We start from the raw sequence: 24,083 nt of genomic DNA, 5'->3' as shown, positions 1-24,083 counted from the left end.
TTGACAAATAATAACAATTTTTTTTTTTTTTTTTGAGACAGGGTCCTGTTCTGCAGCCCAGGCTGAGTGCAGTGGCACAATCATGGCTCATCGTGGCTCTGACCTCCTGGGCTCAAGTGATCCTGATCCTCCCATCTCAGCCTCCTGATAGTTGAGACTACAGGTGCACGCTGCCAGGCCTGGCTAATTTCTGTATTTTTTGTAGAGACAGGGTTTTACCATGTTGCCCAGGCTAGTCTCGAACTCCTGGGTCAAGCAATCCTCCCACTTGGTCTCCCAAAGTGCTGGGATTACAAGCATGAGGACCACGCCCAGCCTAAAAATTTTTTAATGTATCCCCAAATACATACAATTCATTCATTAAAAAGTAACAGATACAGCTTTTCCCTGCTCCTGTAAATGTGCTACATTCATTCTTACTTCCAAAACTTTTTTTTTTTTTTTTTAAAGAGATAGGGCCTCACTCTGTTGTCCAGGCTGGAGTGCAATGACAAGACCACAGTTCACTGCAGCCTCGACCGCCTGGGCTCAAGCAATCTTCCCACCTCAGCCTCCCAAGTAGATGGGACTACAGGCACACACCACCATGCCTGCTAATCTTTTTTTTTTTTTTACTTTTTATAAAGGCAGTGTCTCATCGTGTTCCCCAGGCTGGTCTCGAATTTCTAGCCTCAAGCAATCCTCCCACCTCAGCCTCCCAGCCTCCACCTCCCAAAGTGCCAGAATTGCAGACATTGGCCACCATGCCAGGCCCCAAACTTTTATGATGGTGAAACTCTCCTAACCCAGTACCCATTTCTATTTAAATATTACCAGTTCCTCAAGGTCCACCTTTCTTTCTCAAAGCCTTTTATTCTGGTCCACACTGATCTCTTTCTGAATTTCTAAGCCCTCTCTGCCCATATTACACAATGCTGTCCGTTTAGGTAGGATCAAATGTTATTCTCCCATTGTTTCCTGTGTTGACTGAGGTCTTTCCAAGAAGGCAGGAAAACTGCTTCTCAGTAACGACTTCTCCATCCCCCAGAAAGGCCAAGACAACAGACTCTCAGGCTGTCTTTAACAAATATCAATGACTGTACCCAAGGGAGTCATACATACCTCTTCCACAACTAATGTTCTCTTCACCTACACCATCTGCCAAACAAAACCAAGGGCTAAGGGAAAAGAAGACATCTTTTATCTTGCAAAAGAGCTCCCAATTCCTTTGAGAAAGGTGCTATGATGCATATAAATTCAGCACTCCATGACCTCAATTGGAATCTACTGAAATAAACACTAAATGAGATGCAAATTCCACTCATATATAACAATCGGGGTGAGTCAATACTGAGGTTTCCATTACATCTGCTCATTTCCTAGAGTCACACTCGAACACATGTGTGTAGGCTTTGTGGAGGGCGTGCACTTCTCAGAATGTCTGTTAACAATTAAGGAGGCCTGTGGGCTGGGGTTAATGGTGATTGCCCTGCCCATATGGGGAGACCGGAGCTGCACTCCTCAGACAGGATTTGGCTCTTGGTATGTTGCGGGCATCACAGTGAAAACAGCCCCTCCAGGGAAGATGCAATTGCCCTGAATGGTCTCTCCTTCATCCTGAGAAATACTTAAGGAGCTGCAACATGCTGGACCTCCAAGGCAGCATCCTCAATTTGAAGAGGGAGGAAAAGAATCATTTTCACAAGGAGATATACGCCACGGTCTGTACCTAATAAAAGGCATTATGGGGCAAAGCATGGTAGCTCATGCCTGTAAGTCAACACTTTGGGACGCCAAGGCAGGAGGATTGCTTGAGGCCAGGAGTTAGAGAAAAGTCTGGGAAATGCAGTGCGACCCCATCTCTACAAAAAAATTTAAAAATTAGCAGGGTGAACCGGGAGTGGTGGCTCACGCCTGTAATCCCAGAACTTTAGGAGGCTGAGGCAGGCGGATCACCTGAGGTCAGGAGTTCGAGATTAGCCTGGCCAACATGATGAAACCCCATCTCTACTAAAAATAGACCAATTAGCCGGGCATGGTGGCAGGCGCCTGTAATTCCAGTTCCTTGGGAGGCTTGAGGCAGGAGAATCACTTGAACCCAGGAGGTGGAGGTTGCAATGAGCCGAGATGGTGCCATTGCACTCCATCCTGGGTGACAAGGGTGAAACTTCGTCTCAAAAAAAAAAAAAAAAAAAAAAATAGCAGGGTGTGGCGACACAGCTCTGTGGTCCCAGCTACTCAGGAGGTTAAGGTGGGAGGATCGCTTGAGCCCAGGAGGTTGAGGTTATAGTAAGCTATGATCACGCTACTGCACTCCACATCCTGGGTGACAGAGAGACCCTATTTCCAAAAAAAAAAAAAAAAAAAAAAAAGCATTGAAGCATTGTTGATTCAACTGTAATTATAAAATTCTTTCCAAGGATGTACTTGGTTCACTGTCCACCAAAACTTATGTCAAACTGACCAGTGTGTTTCTGTTCTCATCTCAAGAGCAAACCAATGATGTGACCAGAAAAGTAGATGACAGAATAATATATCCACTGATTCTGAGACATGTTTCCACACTGTAACATCTATGAAATCAGGATGCATCTTACAATGAAGTTTTAATTGGCAGTGTTATTGCTTTACCTGACAAATGTTAGAGCTGACTCAAATTCTGTACTTGCACTCACAACACCTAAAATACTGGCCTCATCGTCAGACATTAATAGCCAGAAAAATACAGCAAGCACCTAACACACAAAAATCAACACACTTCACGGTGTCCGATAAACTCAAGAATGACACCCCCAGAAATTATCTGCTAAGCATTTTTGTATCCAGTGAAGTATAAGAAACACAACTGGGATATGTCTTCAAATGAGGTTAAAAAAAGTCACTATATAACATCCAGGTGTTATACAGATGAGGCTGGAATATTAATTCTGAGTCACGGATGGGACACAAATATGAAAAACTCCACAGAGAGGGAGCAATCTTTGGACATTTTTAAATGGCAGGGGCAGGGGATGCAAGGAATGGGCCTGCTGATTCTCTTAGTGGAAATAGTGTTCTAGAGAAGATTTGGCAATAAACATCAAATATCTTTAAAAGAATGCATGCCCTTTGACCCAGAAATTCCACTTCTAAGAGTTGAAGCTAAGGAAATCACTAAGGGTGTATACACAGATTTAGCTAGGAGGATGTACAGCACTGTTTATACCACTTAAGCTGGAAATAAGTTCAATAATAAGCCCAATAATAAGGGGTGGGTCAAATACATTAAGGCACATCCATACTATAGCACAATAGGAAGAATTTAAAATTTGGCTGCAGAAATGTATCCAATTGGCCAGATGCAGTGACTCACGCCTGTAATCCTAACACTTTGGGAGGCTGAGGAGGGAGGATCACCTGAGGCCAAGAGTTCAAGACCAGCCTGGGCAATATAATGAGACCCCGTCTCTACAGAAAAAATAGAAAAACTTAGCCAGGCATAGTGGTGCACACTTGTAGTCCCAGCTACTTGGGAGGCTGAGGTGTGAGGATGGCTTGAGGCCAGGAGTTCAAAGCTGCAGTGAGCTATGATCGCATTGTGCCACTGCACTCCAGCCTGGAGGACACAGCAAGACAACGACTCAAAAAAACAAAGAGAGAGAGAGAGAGAGAAATGAATCCAATGGCATGCAAAGATGTTCATAACATACTGTTAAGTGAAATAAATGGAAAACCTATTATGATCTCATTTTTGTTCAAATAGATGATAGATGCCATGTGTGCACAGAGAAAAGAACATGTAAAAGATACACACTGAGGTATTAACACTGGTTGTGGGGGAATTATAGAATTGTTTCCTTTTTTAATCTTTTTTTTTTTTTTGCTTACTTGTGTTTTCTAATGGGGGTGAGGAGAGAAAGGGTAACTATTTAAGATTGTATTTTAAAAAACAAAAACAGTGAAAAGAAACTTGAACACAATGTGATCCAATTAGATGAACAAATGGCTTATGAATCTTGGTAGTTTCAATTTAAAATATAACATGAATTAAAAACCCCATACATTTATCATTCTTTAATCCCTAAAATAGAAGCAATATGTTACTATCTTTCCTTTGAGAAATGCTGGGAGAAATGACCAACAGAAATAAGCATAAGACAGGGCTTAAAATAGAAAAAAATATCCCAGGAGAAAACTTTCTGCTCCACACAGAAGCTCTGCTGAGGACCACCTGGGGTAGAAGGTAGTTCTGCACATTTTTAATACAACAAAAGAATTGTGAAAATATCCTAGAGCTTTCGATAAAGGCAAACTATTTCAGGGCTTTACATGAACAATAACGCTTACTCTTTATCTCAGCCCTATATGAGAAATTTCCTAATTTATAAGACTAAAAATTAATCCATTAGGCGTGGGGAGGGAGGAAAGGTATTTACGGCAAGCATTTTTATTTTTGTTTTTGTTTTTTTTTTTGAGACAGAATTTCGTTCTTGTTGCCCAGGCTGCAGTACGATGGCGTGATCTTGGCTCACCGCAACCTCCACCTCCCGGGTTCAAGCGATTCTTCTGCCTCAGCCTCCCAAGTAGCTGGGATTACAGGCATGTGCCACCATGTCCAGCTAATTTTGTATTTTTAGTAGAGATGGGGGTTTATCCATGTTGGCCAGGCTGGTCTCAAACTCCTGACCTCAGGTGATCCACCCGCCTCGGCCTCCCAAAGTGCTGGGATTACAGGCATGAGCCACCCCGCCCGGCCACGGCAAGACTATGATTGTGATGTCAATTTGGAAAGTACAGGGCTTGTTAGTTACGTGGTGAGATTTCAGAGTACTGGTTTAAGGGAGGAGGGACCCAGGTCAATCTGCTGCATTTCCACGCCTGAGTCTCCTGCACTGAGCAGCACCCAGGCTTTGTCTGGGCTGACTTTAGTACCAGTAGATGGAAAAATAACACTTTTCTTTGGGAGGCTAAGGCAGGCAGATCACCTAAGGTCGGGAGTTCGAGACCTGCCTGACCAACACGGAGAAACCCCATCTCTACTAAAAATACAAAATGAGCCGGGCGTGGTGGTGCATGCCTGTAGTCCCAGCTACTCGGGAGGCTGAGGCAGGAGAATCGCTTGAATCCAGGAGGTGGAGGTTGCACTGAGCTGAGATCGTGCCACTGAACTCCAGCCTGGGCAACAAGAGCAAAACTCCGTCTCAAAAAAAGAAGGAAAAATAACACTTTTTCATTGACTTCAAGGTAAGCTCACACCAATAGGATTCCTCTATCCGTCTAATCACAACCCAAGATATTAGAAGAGAAATTCTCTTGTTGATTAAAGGCCAGTGGGGTTTAATGGAATGTAGAAGAGGGGACAGTTAATGGTTAAAATATCTTGGATGTACATTTACCAAAATCAGAAACTCACAGTATTCCAAAGCCCCACAGCACTTCTGAGTCTTTGCTCCCTCCCTACTGGCTTTTGTTTTTGTTTTGAAGATACAGAGTCAGCAGGCTGGGTGCACTATGACCAAATGGCAACAGATGCTAGTCTTGCAAAGGGCAAGAACTTCCCTTTGATGATCTAAGAACATGGAGAGAATGGACAAACATGCCTGCTCAGGACATTTTCACTTTGATTCGGGGTTAACCATCAGTTACATGAATACCAAGAGCTTTGGAAAAAGCAGTTCCTGCACCCAATAAAATCAGACATGCTACATTCCTGAATCCATCTCGACCACAAATGATCCCAGGAAACGTGTCTCCCCTGCGTATGTTGTCTTATTTGCCATGCTTTAGAAGGCTGATACACAAATAGTTCTTAATGCACGGGATCTGAGAACCATTCTTCTGACTCTCAATATTGCATGGTGGCAAGCAGCTTAGAGAATGGATCACGCTTTTTTTTAAAATCTTTTATTTTAAAAATACAAGCAATGTGGCCGGGTGTGGTGGCTCATGCCTGTAATCCCAGTGCTTTGGGAGGCCAAGGCAGGCAGATCACCTGAGGTCAGGAGTTTGAGACCAGCCTGGTCAACATAGTGAAACCCCATCTCTACTAAAAATACAAAAATTAGCTGAGTGTGGTGGCAGGCGCCTGTAGTCCCAGGTACTTGGGAGGCTGAGGCAGGAGAATCGCTTGAACCGGAGAGACAGAGGTTGCAGTGAGCTGGGATCACGCCACTGCATTCCAGCCTGGGCGACAGAGACAGAGCGAGACTCTGTCTCAACAACAACAACAAAAATACAAGCAATGTTACCACAGATAATAACAGGAAAATAACTGATACTTTCAGAATGAAAAACATATGCCAATCGTATACCATATACAACCTCCTCTAAATGAATCTGATATATATTTCCATATTTGTAAATTGGTATCTTACCAATTGTTACAATGTTATACATTAACCTTTCTCAAATTAGGAGTTTAAACAATGTATTAAGAAAATGAGGGCCGGGCATGGTGGCTCAGGCCTGTAATCCCAGCACTTTGGGAGGCTGGGGAGGGGGCGGGGAATCACTTGAGGTCAGGAGTTCAAGACCAGCCTGGCCAACATGGTGAAACCCCGTCTCTACTAAAAATACAAAAAAAGTAGCCAGGTGTGGTGGCATGTGCCTGTAATTCCAGCTACTCGGGAGGCTGAAGCAGGAGAACAGCTTGAACCCCGGAGGCGGAGGTTGCAGTGAGCTGAAATCGCACCACTGCATTCCAGCCTGGGCAATAGAGCAAGACTTCATCTCAAAAAAAAAAAAAAGAAAAGAAAAAAGAAATGAAGAAAACCAGCTGGGTGCGGTGACTCACATGTGTAATCCTAGCACTTTGGGAGGCTGAGGCAGGCAGATCACCTGAGATCAGGAGTTCAAGACCAGCCTGACCAACATAGTGAAACTCCGTCTCTACTAAAAATACAAAAATTAGCTGGGTGCGGTGGCAGGAGCCTGTCGTCCCAGCTACTTGGGAGGCTGAGGCAGGACAATCACTTCAACCTGGGAGGCGGAGGCTGCAGTGAGCCAAGATCACACCACTGCACTCCAGCCTGGGCAACACAGTGACAGTGTCTCAAAAAAAAAAAAAAAAAAAAAAATGAAGAAAACCTACCAACACTTCAGACACTGGGATTTTCAGTGAGAATAATTTTTCCCTATCAACTCTGGAACTTACAATGATCACATCTCTTTTGAATACTGCATTGCTGGCTTCATATCTAAGATAAAGAGTCTTCCAAGCCTTTAATATATAAACAAAACCCTTTCATAATGGGATCTGAGTGGCAGCTTTAATCTTATCTTTAATTCTGTAAAGCATCTGGTGCTGTGGAGTAAATAAACCAGACCCCTACCCTCAACACACAGTCCCCATCAAACACATGAGCCAGCCTTTCTAAAAATATAGTTACAATGAAAAGCCTACAAACAGTGGTGGTGTAACAAACAATGCTTTTTCTTAGAAAAGATGTTTGTCGTTTTCAAGTGTTCTGAAAATGAAGTAAACCACAAAACCATTTTCAAGACGTGTGTTTCTAATTATTAGTGAGATTTATATTCCTTGAAAAAAAAAAAAAAAAACAGCAGTGTCCCTGGAAGAGCAGAGAAGTTCATTGCTCCAAGACAGCAAGAATTTATAAAGGCAAAATAATTTTGATAAGACCTATCCCCTTTTCTAGCATTTTAAATTTGGGATCTCCTTGCACAAATACTGATACAATGAATGGTCACTTTGAAGTGAGGAGAGGCGGGAACATTCCACTGCAGGGCAAGGCTCAACATTTCTTCATCACAGACCCACTACCTCACACAGCAATGATTACTAATTCCCTCTTCAGCTTAGATTGAGAAAAGAAGTTGATAGCAACATAAAAGGTGAGGCAAAATTAATGTAAGTAGAGTTTATTTTGGCCAAGCTTGAAGACTGCAACCCAGGGGCTTATGCATTCCAATTAAAAAGCAGTTACAAGTGGCTTTTTAAAGGCAAAAAAAAAGGAGCAGGGACAAGGGAGTGGGCTGATATAAAGTTGTTTACCAGGAATTCTCATTGGTTTACACAAATTATACTGATCAGTGATTGGCTATATACATTGTTAAACTATAGAGTGAGTTACACTGTCCAGTGCAGCATTATTAGGTTAATTTATAGCTACTTGTAGCAACAGCAAGCAGTGAAAACAGAGAGGTGAATATATAGCTCAAGGGGGGAGTAGGACGTGACTGTGGTCTCATTTGAAAGTCCCTCTGGACCTGATCATTTAAAAGGACTTGCATTCCTCAAAGTTCATTTTCTCATTAACACAGTAATTCAAATCTTTGATTTATTTACTGGGTATTTATTAGCAAATCATAACACTCTAACTTCTACCTATGGATAAACAGATCATAAAGATATATATGATAAATCGATCATAAACATATATATGGGCCAGGCACTGTAATCTCAGCACTTTGGGAGGCCGAGGCAGGCGGATCACTTGAGATCAGCAGAGTTCGAGACCAGCCTGGCCAACACAGTGAAACCTCGTCTCTACTAAAAATAAAAAAAATTAGCTGGGCATGGTGGCAGGCACCTGTAATTCCAGCTAATCAGGATGCTGAGTCAGGAGAATCACTTGAACCCAGGAGGCAGAGGTTATAGTGAGCTGAGATCACACCACTGCACTCCAGCCTGGGTGACAGAGCGAGACTCCGTCTTGAGAAAAAAAAACAAAAGATATAAATGACAAATAGATCCTGCAAAACCCCTCTCATACTTTCCTCATTTTGTATTTATTTCTGCATTCTGTTGATCACGAGCTTTTTCAAGCAAATTCTGAAAGCCCAGGTTAAAGCTGAACATCACATTGGGTATCGTTCTGCCCAACCTGGTTCTTTCTTTCCTCTAGGGGACTTGAAGCCACGCACTCCTGAAGAACCACCACCTCAGCTCCTAGGGTCTTTTTTGCACTTCTTTGGATCGCACAGTAAGTGTTCCCTGGCATTAGATACTTGGGAGGGCGTGCAAGGAGAGAATGTTCTCCATTCTCCCTTCCCCCATTAGAATGGCTAATGCAGAGATTCATTTCCTAGCTCTGGTTTTCTGCATAACCCCTCCTCAAAACACAAAGACTCAGGATAGGCCTTAAAGAGTCCTTTTGTTTAGAAAGGGTCATTTCCTGCTGTTCTCTCACACCCAGAGACTCCCACCCAGTTCCCAAGGAGAGGCACTCATTTGCTTAGGAAAAAACAAAACAATTTCAGGTAAGAAAAGCAGTCTTAAGAAAATCATTTCAAATATACAGGAAAGAGTTTCCAAAGTCTAGTGCTTCACTAATTTTTCCTTATTTTGTTAGAATCGTAATTTAACAAAACAGAGGCAAGGTCTAAGGGTTTTCACTTAAAAGGCTTAAAATTAAAACCATTCCCCCCAAACAGCCCACCCTGGATGTGTCTTGGCACGCTACGGCAGCTTTCTGCATCACAATGGGGAAACGGAAAGTGGTATGCAAGTGGAAAAATGAGATTTATGGTTCTTTTAATGCACAACAGGCGTTGTCTATACAATCCCTACCTTTTAGTTAAGGAAACAGGTTAAAATGACTTGTCAAAGACAAGCAGCTTCAGTGGCTTGTCTTAGGTCCCTTAGAAACAAAGAGATAATGAGATAATAAGAGAGAAAACAAAGAATACTCATGAATTGACTGGTCAAGAAATAACTTCTATAAGGATTTACATACTATTGGTTCTAAGACTATCAGGTAATGGACGATGGTTAAGTTAACCAAGTTTGTTGAAGGTCAAGCGTGACATAAATGCTATAAATGAGGATAATCCAATGGTCTGCATTTTCATCAATGCACTAACTAGTCTGCTGCTCAACTAACAGGTGACTTGTTAGCCTGATGCCCTATGTAATGATGACTTATATTTCTTTCATCCTGAAATGTCATCTGGTCTGCTTTACAATGAATAGAAACAGCTCCTGAGTCTGTGAGGCTGACACGTGGGCATAAATTGTTGCTGTGAGGTGGCCCCATAAGGGCTCACAAGACAGATTAGAAGGTCCTTCATGGCTACACATATAGATGGCTTAAAGGCTGGATTCTTCCAGCTAAAGCCAGCATTACGCTGAGCTTCAGATCTTTTTCTTCTTGTAGGCAAATTGAGGACGGTATATTGAGCTGGAGGCTAGACCCAGTCAGAGGATCAGAAGTGCTAAGTCTATCTCCAAATCAATTCCACCTGGGTTATTAAATTAACCCTAACAACCTAACAGTCACATCTGCAAAACAGGAATCAAATTCACCTTGCCCTACTGGTACTTACGCATTCCCTACACGCCAGGCCCACATCCCTCTCCTCGTTCTGTGGAATTAATAGGTTTCCCATTCTAAGTGGACAAAAGGGAAGGATTCGTTTATGTGTGGAAAACTGCTGCATACCCCCACAAGGGCTCTTATTACTTACCGTCTGAATATTTCCAGCTTAAAAGGGTGTGAGATGATAACTGCGGTTTTGTATGTAATAAAGTGGGGATGAGGATCAGAAGTGATCATCTTCAAGGCAGAAATATAAAGTTTAATCTGAAAACTGCTGAAAAAGGTTTATGATACAGTGTATCAGACAGGCTTTGGCATTTGTCAAGCAGATTTACATTCTAGTCAATTCACAAAAAAACTTATTGGACAGTTCTGGGCATTGTCCTAGGCATCTGAGGTTTGTACAGTGTTAAACAAGGCAGGCAGTCTCTGCTGCCAGGGGTACCAAATAAGTACAATAAGCATATAAGGCAATGTCAGGAGGTAAGAAGTACTATTTGGAAAATAAAAGGTTGGGAATATAGGGCTACTTTAAACTTAGAGGTCAAAGGTCTCTCTGGGGTGACATCTGAATTGAGATCTAAATGAATGGCAAGGATGAGGCTGATAACGTCTGAGTGTAGGGCTTTCCGGGCATACAGAATGGCTTGCACAAAGGCCCTGAGGCAGGAACAAGTTTGGCAAGTTGGAGACACCTAACCAAAGCCCAGGCAGCTGGAGCATAATGAATGAGGCTGTGATTCTTGGCAGATGAGGTCAGAGAAACCAGCAGGGCCCGGATCACATGAACCTCATATGCCACTGGAGAATTTTAAGCTCCTATCCACCAGCTGTAAAACCTCAGACCAATTACTTAATCTCTCAGAGCCTCAGCTTTCTTATCCCAAAACACGGGATGGCAACACTTCATATGGTTTGTCAAAGAGCAATGTTAAAAGCAGAGTAGACACCAGCTCCATAAATGTTTAATCAATCCATTAATATGCAAAATCCATTACGTGCTTTTACAGGTTTGATTACATCTGGATATGCACCTGGTGTTTTTTTTTTTTTTTTTTTTTTTGAGACAGAGTCTCACTCTGTCCAGGCTGGAGTGCAGTGGTGCGATCATGGCTCACAGCAGCCTCGACCTCCCGAGCTCAGGCAATCCTCCCACCTCAGCCTCCTAAGTAGCTGGGACTACAGGCACACGCCACCACGCCTGGCTAATTTTTTTGTAGAGATGAAGTTTTGCCGTGTTGCCCAGGCTGGTCTCGAACTCCTGGGCTCAACTGATCTGCCTGCCTGCCTCAGCCTCCTAAAGTGCCAGCCTCATGAAGTGCTAAGCGTGAGCCACCTGGCCCAGCCACTGCACCTGATCTTCAATTCTCCCACTGATTTTCTTAAGCATATTAGGAAAAGTAAGATTGAAAAGAAAATTTGTGCAACAAAAATGGTCTCGTCTATAATTCCAGCACTTTGGGAGGCCGAGGCGGGAGGATCGCTTGAACCCAGGAGTTTTAAGACCAGCCTGGGCAACACCACAAGACTCCATCTCAAATAAAAACAGGTTAAAAAAAAAAAAAAAAAGAAAGAAAAATAAATTTTAAAAATGGTCTCAGGATTCACTCTAACAATTCTTTTGCTTATTACTGGGAAAAGTCTTGGAGGTCCTAGAAAAAGAATTTGGCTTGGGAAGGTAAGAGGAGAGCAGTGGATGATCCGGTCTGGGAGTAGCTGACTAGATTCCAGCCCTTTGCTGATTTTCTTCCTTCTACTCAGACAAGCTAGACTCTGAGGGGCAGCAAGTACCAGTGGTTTCAGTCCCGTCACCAGGCATCCTGCAGCAGGCACAGGACGGAAGTACATGTCCTCACTCCCACCTCCCCAAACACATCCTGCCTGGCTGGGAGGGATACTGTATTTAAAAACAGATGCCTCTTTGGAAACTCACACATTTTAAGTCCCGTAAATCACACATGCTGGGTAAAGTAATTACACTTTTGTAGCACTTCCCCTGAGCATAAAGGAAATTCTGCTACTTCTGTAATTAGATAGCACTTTCCGTGTACACTTTCTCCCGGGGGGGCCTCCACTGTCTATCCTATAGGTGGGCGTAAGAAGAATTTTCACAAAACAGGATCCCGCGGATTCAAGAAAAAAAAAAAATTGGGTAGTCTTTAGGATTTCTCTTAGAACAACGTTGGCCACTGCCAGCCTATCTACCCTGGTGACACGAGAATCTGGGAAAATCAAGAGGAACGTCACAAAAAAATCAACTCATGAGAAATAAAAAGTTAATTAAAAGTAAAGTTGTCCTATAACTTATTTGCAGAGGTTGGTGAGCCAGACCTCATTTTGGAGATTCTCAGATGTCTCATACCTTTGCAAAACCCTAAAGGCTGACAGAATGGAACTGCCTAAGCATTCCCTTTGCATTTTAAATTTGTGTAACAATACTGTATTACAACCTGGAATTTGAATCCATCTTCCTGGTGTGACTGGCATTTATTACTGCCATTTCCTTTTTCTCTTTAGCATTTACACAATATGCACCATCACCATAATAGGTGCAGTAGAGTTAAAACCTAAGAGAAATACAAATGCAAGTTGTTTTCTTTTTAAGTTCCTGGACTACTTTGAGCTGACACTTAGCTGGGTTGAAAAAGGCAGCAAACTTTTAAAGTATAAATTGAATAAAATGAAAATATGGCCGGGCATGGTGGCTCATGCCTGTAATCCCAGCACTTTGGCAGGCCGAGGTGGGTGGATCACCTGAGGTCAAGAGTTTGAGACAAACCTGACCAATATGGTTAAACCCCTGTCTCTACTAAAAATACAAAAATTAGCCAGGTATGGTAGCGTGTGCCTGTAGTCCCAGCTACTTGGGAGGCTAAGGCAGCAGAATTGCTTGAACCCAGGCAGTGGAGGTTGCAGTGAGATGGCGCCACTGCACTCCAGGCTGAGTGACAGCGCAAGACTCCGTCTCAAAGAAAAAAAAAAAAAGAAAATGAAAATATGACCCACAGATTAGATGTCTTTGGGCTGCTGGCCAAAGGCTCATCCTACTCTTCCTTTTCCCCAATAAAGTCAAAAAAGATAAAAGCAACTTGGAAATTTTATCCTGTAAAAAAACTCACGCCTCTCCAGATTTTATGGTAGCTTGATCTTCCCTTTTAGGTGCAGGGTTGGCAAATGAAGAGTTGGAGAAGTAAAAGCCTGGGAATTAATGGCAAGTTTGGGAGGTTTATAGACAGGTTCCTGAGTTTTGATTAAAGCAAAAAAAAAAGCATATGAGAAAGACTATATATCAGATTTTTCTAAGCTCCCCCTCAGGCTTTCCAATGGCTAAGTATACCAAACCCTTTAAAAACAGGCAGATTATATGTAATACATTTTTATGTTCCTAAATTTAAGTTTCCATTTTTCTTGATTATTTTCAATTCTCTCCCCTTCCCAAACACTTTTTAACATGACTCCAAATTTTCACTAAATTTTGTATCTCTTTCCTTGCTAACCCTCACAGGGTTTCCTAGAAAGTAGGAATTCCATTTTCTGGGCACTCACTCCCATTATGCACGCTTTCAATTATCAGCTCTATGTTCTTGAATTGTTCTGAAAATCCCATTTCAAGATCAGACCTCTCCTCTGCACCCCAGACTCAATAACATCTTCATCTCCTAGGTACCTTCTTTTCGTACCCTTTCCACATCTCTATTTTCTATTTCTACAAATACAACTGTCACTTAGCTAGTCACCCGAAGGAGAAACCCAAGAGGCTGCTAGGCTGTCTCCTCACCTTCTCTCCCGCACATCTGACAGTTATCTAGGCCCTGAACACCTGGCATCTCTGCCTCAGCTGCCACTGCCAGGCTGCTGCCTCACTTTGAGACCAGGACTCTTGTAGCAGAAACCTCACTGCAAGAATGATTCTCAACAACTTTTCCAAAATTCGCCACATCACCCTGCCCATTGGGACGTCCTAGATTGCTGCCTTCTGGGGCACATCCACCCCGGTGCCCCATCAGAGGACAGAGTCCAATTCCCTAATGCAGAGGCAGCTCCTCCACCCACTGTGGGCCAATGCCCCCTCCCCAGTTTCATTCTTCCTTCCCCTTCTTCTCTCCTGCCATGCCTTGCTTGCTCTTCCCCAAAAGGGTCTTTTGAAGCCTCCGTGTGTTCATTCACAGAGCGAATTCCCTGCGTAGCGCATCTTTTCCCCACTGTCTGAACCCTTTTCTCATCAGTCAAAATCTTAACTGAGATTTAGCTCATATGTCATCTTTAAAGAACAGACTTTTTAAACTTCTTTAAAGCTTTCTGTGACACAGCTCGATCCCTTCCTTGCAGGTTTGGCTGTGCTCAACTCAACTACCTCTACTTTAACCCCGGGCATGGTTATACCTGTTTGTTTATACAGGGGCATCACCATTAAACTGTGAGCAATGTTAAGACAGGAACTGCCTCTCTCAGATCTTGGCATCTCTAGAATCTGCACGTGAAGACCCTGGCTCCATAGTTTTTCAGTGCTTCAGCCCTTTCCCCATCAAAGAAGCACAATCATAATTCCTTCACCAGCTTGTTGTGAGGCTGAAATAAGATAATATATGAAGAGTGCTTGGCACATAGTAAATACTCAATAAAAGTTAGGAGATAATTATTTAATGAATAGATAAAGATTTCTGACAATTCTGCAGGCTAAAGATTTCAGTATTTCCTTTTTCCTGCTATCAGCAACACTGACAAGCCAAGCAGCTTTCTTCTGATACCACAGACATATCCCCTTTACTCAGCTTCACGTTTCAGATAATATCAAGGACCTCCCACCTCCACCGCCAAACATAGACAATACAGTGCAATAAAATTGTTTACAATATTCTCCTGGTACACTTTAGGGATGTCGTATGGGGAGTTATCCCCATATGACAAATAAGCTCATCCCCACCAGGGGCGTGGGACTGACATCTTCATACCAACATAGCATCCATTTTAAATACCTGGTCCCAGATGGCCTCAAGCCCACTGAGCTATGCAGCCACTTCTGCACCAGCTATTAAGGTTCATTCTCCTCATTCCTTCCTAAGGTTTTTTCTTTGACCAAAGCAAGCACTGTTCAAGAGGAACATTTGCATTCCCTTTCCCCTACCCCCAGGCAGACACTAAGGTGCCAAATGAAACTGAACACAAACATTCCAAAGTGGCTGTCACACAGAGCAGGCTTGTTTGGGAATACAGGGAGTCCGTGCTCTTCCACCTAACCAAGGCTTCTGGAAGCCCTCGTCCAAAAGGTCAAATGGAATTCCACAGCAGAAACCAAATTCTAATGGTGAAAACCCAAATGCACCTTGGGACAAGCAGTCCCACACCGACAGTGGCTATCTGATGGACCAGGCAGGCTCACCTGTGCTTGCAAATGGAGGTTCCTGATGACAAAGGGATGGAAGTAATTTTCCAGCCGATCCATCCATGCCTTCTCTAATTCCCCAGTGCAGAGTGCAGAAGGGATCCTCAATATTAAACAAGTGGCTGCTTCTTATTACCTATACAAACTCATAATCACCAACCTCACCAATAAGGCTATTTCATATATATTTACAAAGAATTATATACTAGTATATATGTAAGCGTGGATGTGTGCAGAGGAGATTTACCTGGTGCTGGGGTAGGTGCTGAACATTGGGAATACTGTACAATGGCATAGACCCATACAAAATAAATAGCTGAAAAAATAATAACCAGGAGTTAAATGGACATAACAGAAAGTAACTTTTACTGAAATTCTAAGGAAAAATCATCTCTATAGGATGGGACATTCAGGTGAGGGGGATCTTGCAAAAATGTAGGCTGAAAAACTTGAATCCTGGCTTGAAAGCAGCTCAGACTAGATCAAGAGAAGAGAAGAGGAAGACCTAGGCTGAAGCAAAGAGATTACAGTATACAGGTAGGTGAGGGCAATCCCGAACGCCCTGTGCGCACTTGACTTTGTGGAGTACCAAGTAGCACTGAAGGATTCGGGGCATTGGAGGGCCCAGCAGTATGGTGTTAAGGATGGACTCTGGAAGAGCATCGGAACAGGAGAGCAGCTGAAGATCACTAACACAATCAAGATAAGGGAATGAGTAAGACAAATACTAATAGTACTAAGAAAGACTATGTCTGAGGAACAAGGCAGGCCTGATTCTCACCGCTAGGCTTGTAAGCAAAACTAAATGTGACCAACCTCGGTTTTGTGAATATCACGATTCAAGGAAACCCTCAAAGCAAAAAGACATTTAATTCTTTTTGTTCACATGGTCATTTTTGAAAACTTAAGCACCGAAAAGCATCAGAAAGTAAATAGCAATGATCTGTAATCCACCAATCAGATACATTTTATTAATGTTTGGTTTTATGAATGACTACACATTTATTTGAGAACTGGCATCACATAGTATAAAACTTTAAAATCAGTTCTTTTCATTTAATATTACAACATGAGAATAAAAATATAGTCTTCAGAATGTCTGGAGCCACTGAAGCTCAAAGAGGTAAGGACAGGTTCTCCTCTCCAGCCTTTAGAGAGCAAGGTGGCCCTGCCAACACCCTGACTTCAGGTTTCTAACCTCCAGAACACACAGAATAGTATATAACCACATACGTGTAATACATAATAAATATGTATTTATATATAATACATATTTTATAATCCATGTATTTTTCTCTTTAAAAACAGAGCCTTTAGTGGCTGCATAATATTCCCTTCCGGAATTATACAATGATTTAGTTAGCAGTTTCCAATGTTAGATACAGAGTGCCTCTGAATTGTCACTGTCATAAGTCACTCTGCAAAAATCATTCCTATATATAAATCTTTATGATACCATTTTCTTAGGGTAAATTTCTAAAAATAAAGGTACTAAATCAAAGGGCCTGAACACATTTTGATAGTGTCACTCCTTTCTGAAAAGCTACACTAATTTACATCACCACTGCTTTATTGCCTTGTCACCAGCACTGAACACTTTTATCCTTAAAGCAAAAATTATTATGAACCTATGAAAATCATGTGGAAGCATCTCCAGAAAAGAGCTTCCACCCCTTCCAAACTACCCATCTGAAAACTAAATGCCGCTGGAAATGAAGACTGCAGATGCACACAAGGGTTTATCAGGGAAATGTTTAAACTGCTACTGGAAAAATAACTCAAAAGTTGTCACCAAATCCTATTCTACAATTGAAATATATATTTATCGCATTGGATTGGACTTGGAATAACAGAGATCCCCAATCTTGGTTAAATTGTATAAAACCATTCCATACCTTCCTGAAGTCATAATGTAGATTGACTTTAATGCTCAATGAAAATTTTAGGTGGCCACATCAAACTGACATTACCCTCTCTGTAGCAACTGTAAGAAATAATTTTCTTTACAACCCCAATATTTTGGCAAAATTAGCACTTTAAAAGAAGGAATGCAAAGTAAAGGTTTGTATTAACCTCCGAAGAACTGACTTTATATGATTTCTGCATATCTTTTTGATCAACATTCCAACACTTCCATGTTTTTTGCTTTTTTAGTTTTACTATAAGTACAAGTCAATTCAAAGCAATTTAAGGAGAAATTAACACCAGTGCTTCAATATAGTAAAAGGCCTTTTAAAGATGTCTTATAATCAGCCTGAAAAGTACTCAATGACATGGATAAAAGTAGAAATAAAAACCAAATTACATATTTAATCTAAATTTCTATGTTGAAAATTCAGTGACCAACAAATAAGTTACTTCTAGCTATAAGACAGAAAACGTCTTGATATATTTGAAAATACTTTAAACTCATAAATTATAACTGATTAAGTAAGACAAATAATTATGGATCTATTATATATCAATTTTTATAAAGTCTGATTGCACAATTAGAGAAATTCTAGGAATCATTTTACCAACTGTAAAATAAAAGAAATGATATGATACTCTAAACATATATAAACAAACCTTATAAATCTCAGTGAGATTTTGACAGCTGGTTAGTCTTTACAGGACAACTTGCTTAGGGAACACACACGTATAATACATTGTACGTGTATTACACACGTATTTAATGTAATAATACATTAAAAACCGGAAAGTTAAATGTATCATCTCTCTTACACAACTGGCTAGCCAAATCCTAAATTATTTTTCCTCAAAGTTTTCAATGCTATCCAAAGTAGAAGTATTAATACATGTTCTGCCCAAGTTCTCAAAAACTTTCAATCCTAAAAAGCTGCACAAATTCTCCTAGATCCTGAACTGTTCATTCTATACAATTAGAACCAAAGAGGCATTTCAGCACAATTATTTCAGGGTAAGCATTAGAAACTCTCAAAAGAAGCTAAAATACACTGATTGATAGAAGGAATTCGTTTCGAAACTAGAGACACAGAAAAAAACAAACTTGGATTTTACAAGGTGGAGAAAGCCCAAACCACCCTCATGATCTGTGAAATAAACTACTTTCCCTTAATGATGATTGGACTCATTTTTCCACGTCAGTTCAATGGCCACCAGAAATTACAACAAAACACATTTTTCCTCTCTTGTCATTACGTGTACATATATATGTTGTATGTGTGTGTTCTGTTTACCGGAGTCCACTGCCAAGGTTTTTAAATGTGTTTAAGAGCAAGTTGCTGATACAATGGGTGGGCAGGGAAAGGGTCAGTGTAGTGGTTTTGTGTAACGCCGGGTACATTAATGGCACTCACCAAATACTCTATTTATTTTACTTGTGGCTTTCAGGGTTAGAAAGAAAAAAACAAAAAAGAGGTTAAGAGTTTTTCAAGAACAAAATATAAACCAAAATTAGGAAATTAAGGCAAAATTACCTGGATCATTCAGGCCACCTTAGTTTCTTTTCCTCAGTTTCTGACATTATAAACCCCCTCTTCATGGTCTTAACTGTTTTGTACACAACCTCTCTTGGACAACTTGGGTTCTGAAATCTTCCTACCTGTCCCCTTATTTTTTACATAACAAGTGTTATGCTAAAAAGACCGACACTTTCTAGAGCCACAGGCCATTCCTACCTGAAAAGGAACGCTGTCTGATAACAGGACAAGTAAAGAGGCAGCAACTGTGCTGCAATGGCCCGCGATTATACAGCGATTATTATACACAACCTCACAAGGACGGAGGAGCGTGCAGGAACAGGGCAGGCAATCCCTTGGTCCTGGCAGCTGTTAAGATGGGTCAAGCAGAAAAACGTGACTTTTCTATACTTAATTTTAATGTGGGTATGATTTTTAGGACATTGAATCTCTTTTGCTACCTACCAAAAGGGGAAAAAAAAAGTTTTCTCAACTAGGTGAATAAAGAAAGATGGTTTCATATAATATTCTAACCCTGAGAAGCAAACAGATTGCACATCTAGCTGAAATAGAAAGATTTCTGAAGCGATGATTATCTTGATATGGTAAGTGAATTAGTTAAATATAGTAATTCCTAAAAAAGCAAACTTGTCATTATTTTAAAATTTTTTTAAGTGGTAGGGAAAATAAATAGCAAAGCAGCCAGTAAAGTTCAAGAAAAAAAATCAGAACATACCATTCAACTCTCCATCGCTTTGAAAAAAGAAATGCCAGTAGCATTCCTACAATTGTAATTAGAAAACATGCAAGTAAACAACTCTTCAAATAGTCTTTTATAATAAAATAGAAAATGTCCTCGGGTGAAAAAGCAATTTTTGGCTGACTGCAATTCATCTAGGTTTTCACTACCATACAACTGGGCGACGAGTAAAATCTCCTATTTATTTTGCATTATTTGGCATAGTCTCGCTCCTCTACCTTCTCCATCTAAATAGTTACCATTTTCCAAGTGGACGATATGCAGAGAAGTTGTATATATTAATGAATTCCTCTGCGATTTTGGTTTCACTATCAAAATTGAAGTTTACACACTTCACAGTGTCTCAACAATCCTAACGCTTTAGAATCCGTTTACCTTCTGTGTTCACCTATATCAGGATGCAATACCTGTGTGCATCTTTTCGGGTCGTATTGAGACGTGCACTTTCCTGCATCTACACACACTCTCAAGTTCCTCCAGAATGTTTAAGAACTCAACTGTGTGTTAAAAAGTACGCCAGAAATAATTTCTTGGACTCCAGATAACGTACCTGCAAAAAGAGAGTCATTTGGTAGGATACCACAAATATCCTACTGAATTTTGAAACGTTTGTTCCTGAGTCCGACTCCCCTTCTGACCACATCTACTCAATTTTGTTTCCACCGAAGGAACGCTCCGCAGTCACAAAACTTTCATCATGATTACGGACGCACCACCTAAAATGCATGCTCAGAAGTCAAAGTCCTATGAAAATACCCTCGATGAGCATTTGGTGAATCGCTGCGTTTTTAACCCTCTTATTCTGCTCCCCTCAGCTGCACGGCCCCTAAAATCACAAGCGTTCACCGCCCAGGTTCGGGGTCTTTGACTCAGCAGAGAAGAATGTGGCTGATGAGTTATCTATTAATCCAAAAAACCTCGGCTAGAAAGATATTTCACCAAGAACTTTTAACACGGAAAGGGAGGGGGCAGGGAACAGAGGTATCTTTTAACGAGAACTTTTCCCCGAGTTTCTTCTTTAAACTGCCCCCCCCCCCGAATCCACACACAATTTCCAGCCCCGGCCCCAAGTCATGACCCTCCGAGTCCCGATCATCTGAGGTCACCCAGGAGTCAGCTCTCGGTTCCACTTTTAAATCCCGGGCAAACAAAGCTGAGCATTATACTTACAAAAGTCTCCGAAAAGTCCTTGGAGTTACGCAATTTGGGGCCCGCAGACGCGCGTGGACACAAAAACACACGCTCCCGAGATCCACCCTCCCCGGGCCACACTGCGGGGCTGCGTCCGGGGCACGGGCCATGCCCGAACCTTCCACCGCCGCGCCCCGGGCCCGCGCCCCGCCGGCCGCCCGCACTGGGTCCCGGGTCGCCCCCGCCACCACACCGAGCCACCCAGTACCTCCTCCTCCTGAAGGTTGGCCTCGCTCGGGGTGTTCTCCTTCTCGGCTTTGCCGCCGTTGTTCATCTTCCCGGTCCTTCCTCGCCGGGCCGGGCAGGGCTGGGGCGCGGGGCTGGGCGAGGGCGCGCTAGCCCACTGGAGCCTTCCCCGGGCGCCGGGGCTCCCTCGGGCGGGCGCCGCGGGCTGCGGGGCTGGAGCTGGAGCCTGGGCAGTGGCTGTCGGGCTCGGGCTGGGCTGGGCTGGGCTGGGGCTCCCGCGGCGAGTCTGCGACGGCGGCGGCGGGCGACTCAGGAAGTGCAAGGGAGAGACGGGGCAGGGCGCGGGCCGGGAGCGGGACACCGAGACAATCGGGCCCCGGGAGGGCGACCTGGAGAGGGAGGGCGGGAGCCAGGGGAGGAAGGAAGAAGGAAGGAAGGAAGGAAGCAAAGGATGGGGCGAGGACGCGCGTCCCAGGAGTAAGCGCGGAGAGTTGGGGCTGGGGGCTGCAGCCGCTGGAAGGAGGGGACGGGGGTGCCTAGAGAGGAGGAGGAGGAGGAGGAGGAGCGGGGCGGAGGGACGCGGGCCGCGGCTGGGACGCTGGGACCCGAGAGCCGCTGAGTGCGCGCTCCAGGAAGGCTCTGGGAAGTCCGGGATGGAAGCAGCTCCCTTTCTCTCGCCTTCCTCCCTCCCCTCTCCCCTCCCTCCTCTCCGCGCCTCTCCTCCTCCCTCCGCCCTCCCTGGACGTGGGCTGCAGGCTGCAGCGCGGAGGGACGGGGCGCGGGACGGAGCCCCCCGCGGGAGGAGGGGCCGGCGGCCGGATGGCGCGCGCCGGGGAGGGGCAGCGGGCCGCGGGCGGAAGCGGCGACCCCAGCCCCCGACTCGGCGGCTGGTCGCAGGGCGAGGGCCCGGGAGGCCGAGGGCAGGGAGGTCCGGCCCCGCCGTTCCCTCGGCCCCCGGGGGCCCCGGCGTCTGCGCGCCCCGGGACTTCGGGGACCCTGCCCCGCCGGGGCCAGGACCGGGAGCTGGGATGTGTGCGACTTTTGTTTGCCGGCTTTTTACCGAGGGATTTGCACCCCTGGCCCTAAGCCTACCCTTCCCGAGCCAGACCCGGTTCTTCCCCTGCTGCTTGAATGACAGGATGAGAACTCGAGGGACACCGGGGACAGCCCACTCCGGGCCGGCTTTTTCGGGACAGGGCTTCAAACCCATCTCCAGCGCGGGTCCTGCGACGCGCCCGGAGCCTTCCCCGCTTCGCTTCCTGGGCGTCCCGCGGCCCCCGACTCCTCTCCCAACTCTCACCAGACTGTTCTGGGATTGTTTACCTGGCCTCTCCCTCACCCTTCAGAAAGCTCCTTCCTGGAAGAAAAAAAAAAATCCCTCCCTATTTATCTTTTTAATCCCACGGCTATTTAAACGAGCTAGCGGGTATATAGTAGGCACTCAATAAATATTTGTTGGCAAAGTGAATATTCCTTATTGCAGACAGAGCTGGGGGTCCGTACGGAGGAACTTCAGAGGCTGGAAGCACGCTTGAAAAAGAAAGGGGGCCTGGGCTTTGCACCAACTTCAGGATTGCGTACTTGTTTCCTCATCCGTGAAATGGGAGCAGCTGAAAGTGTCTCCTAGAGTTTTCGAGGTGATTATAGGTTGATAGAGCTATATACAGCACCCAGCGTTTATTCTTGCTTCGTTTAGGTTTACAATACATGGAAGCTAACATTATTATTAAGAAAACTTCTATTTTTCCAGGGCCTTAGAAAGCTTTTCCAATACTCGATCGTTTAAGCTTCTGGGTTTTTTTTTTTTTTTTTTTTTTTTTTTAAGAAAAATGAGGGTCTCACTTTGTTGTTCAGGCTGATCTCAAGCTCCTGGCCTCAAGTGATCCTCCCGCTTTTGGCCTCCCAAACTGATGGGATTACAATGTGAAACCACCGTGTTAAACTCTTAGATTTGACTGCTACAAAGGTATAAATGTGGAACTCCATGTATCAGTGGGTTCTGTCCCACTTCTTACTCCCAGGAATTCTCCGTCCCAGCCTGCTGCTCCTGTCTTGCACCGGTAACAGTTTCCAACTACAGTATTTGCTTAACTGTTTCTCCCCACCCCCCACCAGACATTCTTTATACTTGGTTTAAGTGCTGCTGGGGATAGGGTGGGGGTGGCTGTGGGAGTTGCAGATAAGGACCCTCCCTTTAGGGAGTTTAAAGTGGTATGGTGGCTCACACTTCGAATCTCAGCACTTAAGGAGATAGAGGAAAGAGGATTGCTTGAGTCCAGGAGTTCAAGACCTGCCTGGGCAACATAGTGAGACCCTGTTCTCCACAAAGAGGGGAAAAAAAGAAAAGACAAAAAAAAAAGTGGTATGGAGCCAAGACACTCTCAGAATCCTCTTTCCGATTATAGAAAGCAAGGAAAATATTTGCTTTAAGGGCGTTATGAGAAGAAAAACAGTAGTGACACTTGGATTTACATATTGGATTTATGTTGGGGGTTTGGAGATTTTGAAACAGGAAGATTTCCATAGGAAAAACATGTTTTTTAATTGCTGTCATATTGTGATTTCTCTCTAAGGGAACAAACATGTATCCTGGATGAAAATAAACCAAGTCTATTGAAACTGCAACCCAAGACATTCAGAAGAGACAAGGCTACAGTGAATCTGGGAACTTTGCATGTGTTTGGATGTGGTGATTGCCTTAACTGGCAGCCCTTTGCACTGCCAGTTTCCCTCAATTACATGAGGAACCACGAGGGGGCAATGTCTTCCCGAGCAATAATAGCTGAGTGGTGGTCTTAGGACCCCGTGGTGACCCATGACGCTAGCACTGTGTCTTTGGCCATTCTTGCCTGTCATGGAACATACGCCACAGAAGGGAATAGTCTTCTTGGAGCCTGCCATGGGCC

At 43.6% G+C, this 24,083-nt stretch overlaps 1 protein-coding gene across 7 annotated transcripts in view; it reads right to left on the bottom strand.

Annotated features, from left to right (window-relative positions):
* RBPMS (RNA binding protein, mRNA processing factor) overlaps positions 1-21,930 on the bottom strand; it is a 185,899-nt gene extending 163,969 nt beyond the window's left edge. For 4 of the 7 annotated variants that reach the window (XM_054497943.2, XM_063668605.1, XM_063668607.1 and 1 more), the window contains exon 1: positions 21,200-21,847. In XM_054497943.2, the coding sequence (XP_054353918.1) occupies positions 21,200-21,265 (66 nt within the window). In that variant the 5' untranslated portion in view covers positions 21,266-21,847. Of the gene's footprint in view, positions 1-21,199 lie in introns of all 7 variants that reach the window. The other 3 variants (XR_010127163.1, XM_054497942.2, XM_054497944.2) reach the window with 3 other exon arrangements.
* Between the last annotated feature and the right edge of the window lie 2,153 nt (positions 21,931-24,083).

Source organism: Pongo pygmaeus, chromosome 7, assembly GCF_028885625.2.
Source record: "Pongo pygmaeus isolate AG05252 chromosome 7, NHGRI_mPonPyg2-v2.0_pri, whole genome shotgun sequence".
NCBI lineage: Eukaryota > Metazoa > Chordata > Mammalia > Primates > Hominidae > Pongo > Pongo pygmaeus.
Note: the sequence above shows the minus strand (reverse complement) of the source record. Positions and strands in the feature narration are given on the sequence as shown.